This window comes from Colobus angolensis, unplaced genomic scaffold, assembly GCF_000951035.1.
Source record: "Colobus angolensis palliatus isolate OR3802 unplaced genomic scaffold, Cang.pa_1.0 Scaffold345, whole genome shotgun sequence".
NCBI lineage: Eukaryota > Metazoa > Chordata > Mammalia > Primates > Cercopithecidae > Colobus > Colobus angolensis.
This window is the reverse complement of record NW_012116766.1, coordinates 2537354-2543796: the sequence shown is the minus strand read 5'-3', so window position 1 is coordinate 2543796 and position 6443 is coordinate 2537354. Positions and strand designations below refer to the sequence as shown.

Here is a 6443-nt window from a genome sequence, read left to right as displayed (position 1 = left end):
CATCAGTCACCACCATCATCTGAGGCTGGGCCAGATTACTCTTCACATTAAAGAAATGGAGAACTTTGTTATACGTGATAAAACCCACTCGAATTACAGACATCTCTTCTTGCTCTTCCCTGTAAGGAAAAAAAAAAAGTTTTTGGGATGCTTTATAAATTTAGAATGAAAAGGAGATTTCTATCCTGAAATTCAGTAAGTGTGTCTTCTATAAAATACATAAAGGCATGTTTAAAGTTTTTATCTTACTTTCTGTTACCAGGTGTAAACAATACTACTCATGGCAATGGGGGATAGGAATTATTACAAAAATAAACTGATAAGGAAAAAAATCCTCAAAATTCTAGGTAAAAATCAAGTAAACATTTGTTCATATTTCTGTAATATATTTCTTTTTCAATCTATAGAAAACAATAATGCTTTTTGCATGAATAAGCTAGGCTGATTACATTCCTTATAAACAAGGCTCTCTCAAAAGTCACCAGAAGGTCAGAAGAACAAATGGAATATTTGAAGCAAGGGATGAGGAAGCCACACTCATATTACTAAGAGGACAGCTGCTTTTACTGAGAAAACACTTGCTCCTCTTCTCTGATTCTTTTCTTACACATCAGAGAATCTCAACAGAAAACAAGGTATATAGTTCCCCAAACAGATTTGGGGAACTATATACCTTATAAACATGTAGTATAAATATATAAAGTAAGTTACATTTATAAAATGACAGTGTAATTGTTATTAGGTGACCATTTATGATGGTCATGGCAAAGCACTTTTAAAAAGCTCCAAAGCTCCAAAACTTTAACAAAAAGTAGATTTTCTTTTTTAAGGAATTCCAAAATGAGGCCTTAGTATTCTAAGTGTAAAGGCATGAATGCTGTCATTCCAGTCTATAGTCTATAGTAAGTACATTCAGAATTTCATGGTCTGAACTTCAGTTTCATGCTTGCTGAGTGCATTGTACAGTCTATTTTTCTCTCCTTTAAAAGAAAACACCTAGATATTATTGATGCCCTTACTAATTTTCAATGGAGAATATTATGTAGTGCTCAATGGTTAAGGGAAAGACACAAAACATACATGCCACTTTCTTTGACCATTAGATGTCAGCATAATTTATTTTGATTAAAGGACAACTTTCTTGAAAAGGAACCTGGTTTACCCAGCTTCTAAATTTTGTATATGGCCTAAAGAGTTACTCGAGTACAAGGGAGAGGAAAATGGAAGTATCTAGATGGAAGTATCTCAAGTTCAAATTGCTGATTCTGCTGCAGACTTACCAATATCTTTGATATGTCAACAGAGTACAGGCTGATAAGGTACTGACTCTGAACTGTGTTTTCTTCTCTATTTCCTTCACTAACTGAGGGTATTTGTTCTTCACTGGGCAGTTTAAATAGATTCTCATAATCCCTTCCAAAAGCACTTGGAAACTGTTTATATTCTGGACACTTGCAAAGCTTTCAGAAATGAGAATCCCTGTTCTTTCTAACTACACATACACAGACACACACACACACCTCAAAATCCTAAATGGTGCAACTTTATGCAACTAACTACTATGTTATACTGCATCCATGCTCGCCCCAACCCCTACCCGATTCATTTGAATCTTACTCTTCAAAACCAAGTGCAAATTCTTCCTCCTCTGTGAAATCTCCCCTGATGCTACCAATTAGAAGTCATTTCCTCTTCTAAACACCTATAAATCATTCTCATTGGGCTCTTAGCATAAGGTACCTTTTAGTAAACATTTCATGAATCCCTGACTACAAGCTAATAAAGGGCAGGACCCAAAGCTTATGTTATCTGTCCCCTGAGGGTCGAATACAATGTGGGGAATTCGATGTTTTATTGAGGATGATTATAATGATGGTGAAAAACTGGACTTGGGCTGGCAAGTTAGAGCCCCAACTGATAACTCAATAGTACACATTTCTTCACAGCTCCAGTTTAGTGATGTCACCCTGATAGTTTAGAACCAGCCTGGCTAGAAGCACTGACACCATGGATTGAGCTAACACTACAAATCAAGGCTTTATTTATTTTTTCTTATAAAATGGTTAATTTTAGATCCATAATTTCATAAACACACCATTATATAGTCTTTTGTAAGTAGCAAATTAATAAAAGATAAAGCTCCTATGTATTAAATGTTTTATTCCCTACAAAAATTTGTGTTTTCACCAAAGCCTGACTCTGCCTATAGGAGCGACTCATACAGAATTAATGAATGCCACATATCATTCTTACCATGGCAGAAAACAGGTTGAGAGAAGCTGGCTTGGAGAACTCATAGTTTGAAATTCAGCTCTGACAGCCTTTCCTCTGAGAGACATGTTATTAACACCCTCGACAGAGCTTATTATCTCCATCTGCTCTTCTTTATAGAAAAGACTATTCGAGAATTAATTAAAGGCATTTGTATCACAACTTTAAGTATTCTACTGTCTTCTCTTGCAGATCAAGAGCTCCCTGAAAAGGAAGGACCTTGATTTTGTGTTTCTCCAACCCCCATTGAGACTACCACTTTCCATTCTATGGTGCTCCATAAACCATTGTGCAAGGAGCATTGTTTGTGATGCATTCCCCTGCAATCACATTTAGTATGTATTATGGATAATTTAAAGATAAATTCCCCCCAACTTGTCATGTATTTTAAACATAACCACTAAAGGTCATTTTCCTCTCATTTTTTTTCTTCTTCTTTTTTTTTTTTTTTTGGCCAAATCTTACCCCCAACTTTATGGTGGAAATAATAGCTAACTCAGAAAACTGTTCTTTGGCCAAGTTAAACGACAATGCCAGCAATTCATGTATAGTTGAGTTATGAAGGTCAGATTTTGAAATAAATGCAGATTTTGAAAGACTATGTGGGGAAAAAAGTGCTATGAGTACAAGATGCTGTGGATATGGAAGCATTTACAACAGAAAAGAGTACACTGAAGCCTTTAGCTGGATATTTCAAGGACTTTTTAAAAAGACACATAAGAACTTTCCAAACAGTTGCTGTTTATCTTCATGACAAATTAGCACAGTTTTTGTCTACTCTGTTTGCTTCAAGAAGTTTACTACTCCTGATTATATATAGATTTTACTTGGCATCTAGCTGATAGAAAATAAAGCTATAATTCAAATAGGGGAGTACAGTTCTGAGATGTTTTCACTTGAATACACAATAAGAAAGCTTTCACTTTATGTTCTTTCCATTTCTACTCCCTGTGCACAGGGGATGAGACTCTCATCTCTGGTCTTTCGGGCAGAATATCCTGAGTTAATTGGCTGACCAGCCACAGTCCTGGGCTTTCCAAAGTTACTCTTTGCCCTTCACCTACCCCCATTTAAAAAAATATAACCAACGGACATTATGTTTTGTATTACAGAGTTACATCTTTTCCAGCACACTGTAAGCAGCCTCGGGGCAGGGACAGCAGTGGCGCATCATGCAGCCTCTGCATGAAACTGGCACTGGGGAGAACAATGTTTACTTTGCCAGCAGAGATGGTAGTAACTGCCATTGACATTACGTCCAAGAGTGTCACTTTGTAAAGGTAGTTCCTTAGCTATTTAAAAAGTTATGTACCTTTTATAAAGATAGTTCATTCTACTTTGTAAGAACACTATTATACTACTCATTAACTTTGTATTTAGGAAGTTTTCATGAGTTGTTATATATTTAGATATGTTTATTCTCATTTTTAAATGTCAAGGTAAAAATATACATTACTATAACAATAAAATTGCAGATATAACAAAAAATAAGATGCAAAAGATACGAAGAAACATCACATCGGCTGAAAAGAGCTGGACTCTAGTAAACTGGCTGATAGCTGACTATACTGATTGCTGCAGTCGTTGGACTGCATGAGCAACCTTGGAGAACATGGCTATTAAAGAACATAGTGCTTTTCATAATGTATCATAATGAGTATCAAATTTCAGATACATAGAATGCATGTACACAATTTGCTTTATATATTTTTCCTTTTACGCTGTCAAGCAGCGTCTAGACCTCTTGTGGACTGCCAGTGTGGAAACCATTGTTGTAAGACAGCATTGCTCCCTTTTAGAAATGAAATATGGGGTTGAGCTGGGACTCTACACTCAGATCCTCTGGCAGCCTGGGCTGTACAATTCTACTTTACTATGCTCTCTTAATTGGTGAAATATTAGCTAATGAATATCTACTCATCCTTCCTTTCACACACAAATCCATGAACGTAATATTATTCCCAGTCCTAACTTCTTAGAGTAGAAAGACTTGTATGGTGATGTATAACAAAAATAACCCTTTCAAACTGAAACAGAAGATATTTGTTTGTAGTCACGTGGAATAAAACAAATTCCCTTCTTTCTGAAGACCAACCAATTATTTGTTTGCTTCTGTTAGGTGAGCCCTAATTATCTTCAAGTTGCTTTATGATATTTGTTATTAATTTTATGTTAAATTAACATAATTCTGAGACTTTTTCAGTGATATCCACAATAGCCTTTGATCCCATAAATGAATACTCTTGCAGATTAAAAAAACCCAACAAGAATCACTGTCTTAGAACCAAGTTATGCATTTAGATAAAAAATTATGTGGGAAATGTTTCATAAACTCAGTTCTGTAATACAGTTGTTGCTGTTATTGTTGTTATTACTAAGCAGTTTATTTTAAAAGTTAATTTAAATTTAGCTTTAATAACAACATTTTAAAATTAATTTTAGAAACCAGCTGTCATGGCCAAAGTGGTTTGACTCTTGTGTTAAGGTAATAATGATGATTTAGAGTGAAGGTTGTTTTTTTTTTTTGAGACGGAGTTTCGCTCTTGTTGCCCAGGGTGGAGTACGGTGGTACGATCTCGGCTCACTACAACCTCCGCCTCCCGCGTTCAAGTGATTCTCCCACTTCAGCCTCCCAAGTAGCTGGGATTACAGGCATGTGTGCCACCACACATGACTAATTTTGTATTTGTAGTAGAGACAGGGTTTCTCCATGTTGGTCAGGCTGGTCTCGAACTCTCAACCTCAGGGGTCCACCTACCTCGGCCTCCCAAAGTGCTGGGATTAAAGGCACGAGAGTGAGTCCTTTTTAATCATTATGCCTTCTTCAGTTTACTGTCTTCATTACTATAAGAATGATCAGAGTCATTTTGGGCTCAGCTTCCCAACTGAAGACATGGCCAACCTCTCATCTACTTCTGGCAATCAGCATTCACATCTCTGTCATTGACTGTCACAAGACCTTGGCCTGGCATGTTTGAAAATTCCATGGCTGTGGAGGGTGATATGGTAATCTGGTAGATCTGATATTGTTGGACTAATTTTAAAATAGACCATATAAAGTTCATATAAAAGCCAGAGGGAGGAGCTAAACTGGAAATCCTGGCAAAATCAGTTGCTCAGATGCTAACAGTGCTGGAATGGACACGCTGGGAGCAATCTGTGGTTTTGGCCGTTTCCTCCTGAGATTTGAGTGGAAGTTTGGAATAGCCTCTAGTGACCCACGTGTTTTAATGAAGACTGTATTTTCTTTCATAAATGAAACTTTCTTTCTTTTAGTCTCTCTGTTTTTAAAATGTATTTACTAGCAATCAGAAGTGGATTCTTCTCACCTTTAGTGCTTCCATGCCAGCCTGGATGACGGGAGCGAAGACAGTCTCATTTTCATTAGAGTCTGCAAACATGTCTGGAATCTGGTCCAACAAACTATAAGACATGAGTAAGCAAAAGGTTTGAAATGTTTAGTATATTTTAATATACTTCAAGCATTAAATCACTGACATTTCAAGCCTAAACACATATGGTATTTATTTGACACCAACACCTATAGGTAATTTTCCTTAGGAAATGATATCTTAGCATGGCTTGGCACCAAAATCTATGATTTGAATGGAACATTTACAAAATCACTCTTTGTAGATATTTTTTCTATTCGCTGCATTACTGATCTCTTAGACCATAAATTCTTGGAACAGTGGCTATATCTTCAGTTATGACCATCATCATTAATACAGTCATCCACATACGGGAAATATCTCCCTTGCAATACCTTTCCAGAAAAAGAGGAAGAACCGATAGGGTTGAATGTGAGTATTTAAAAAATTCTTTCTCTTAGATACTGGTCTATATTTTAAAAAGACGGACTTAACATAAATGATAGAGTTTAATAATCCATATCTTAAAACCCCCTTGCTAATGATAAAACAATGTATGAGTGAATCAAAACACGGTGCAATGAAAGACAGACACCTGATTTACTTTTAAATTATAATACACTTGATATTTACTTATGAATCACAGATTGAGATTCTTGATAGTTCACAAGGAAACCATCCAACAAAGGAACAAAGACTTCTCCAACATCAGTCACCACCATCATCTGAGGCTGGGCCAGATTACTCTTCACATTAAAGAAATGGAGAACTTTGTTATACGTGATAAAACCCACTCGAATT

At 36.1% G+C, this 6443-nt stretch overlaps 1 protein-coding gene across 1 annotated transcript in view; it reads right to left on the bottom strand.

The window, feature by feature from the left end:
- The window catches only part of SEC24D (SEC24 family member D), a 109761-nt gene that overhangs the window by 22475 nt on the left and 80843 nt on the right, over positions 1-6443 (bottom strand). The window contains exons 13-14 of the mRNA XM_011952714.1: positions 6276-6443; positions 5601-5694 (exon numbers count right to left, since the gene is read on the bottom strand). Of these exons, the coding sequence (XP_011808104.1) occupies positions 5601-5694; positions 6276-6443 (262 nt within the window). The remainder of the gene's footprint in view (positions 1-5600; positions 5695-6275) is intronic.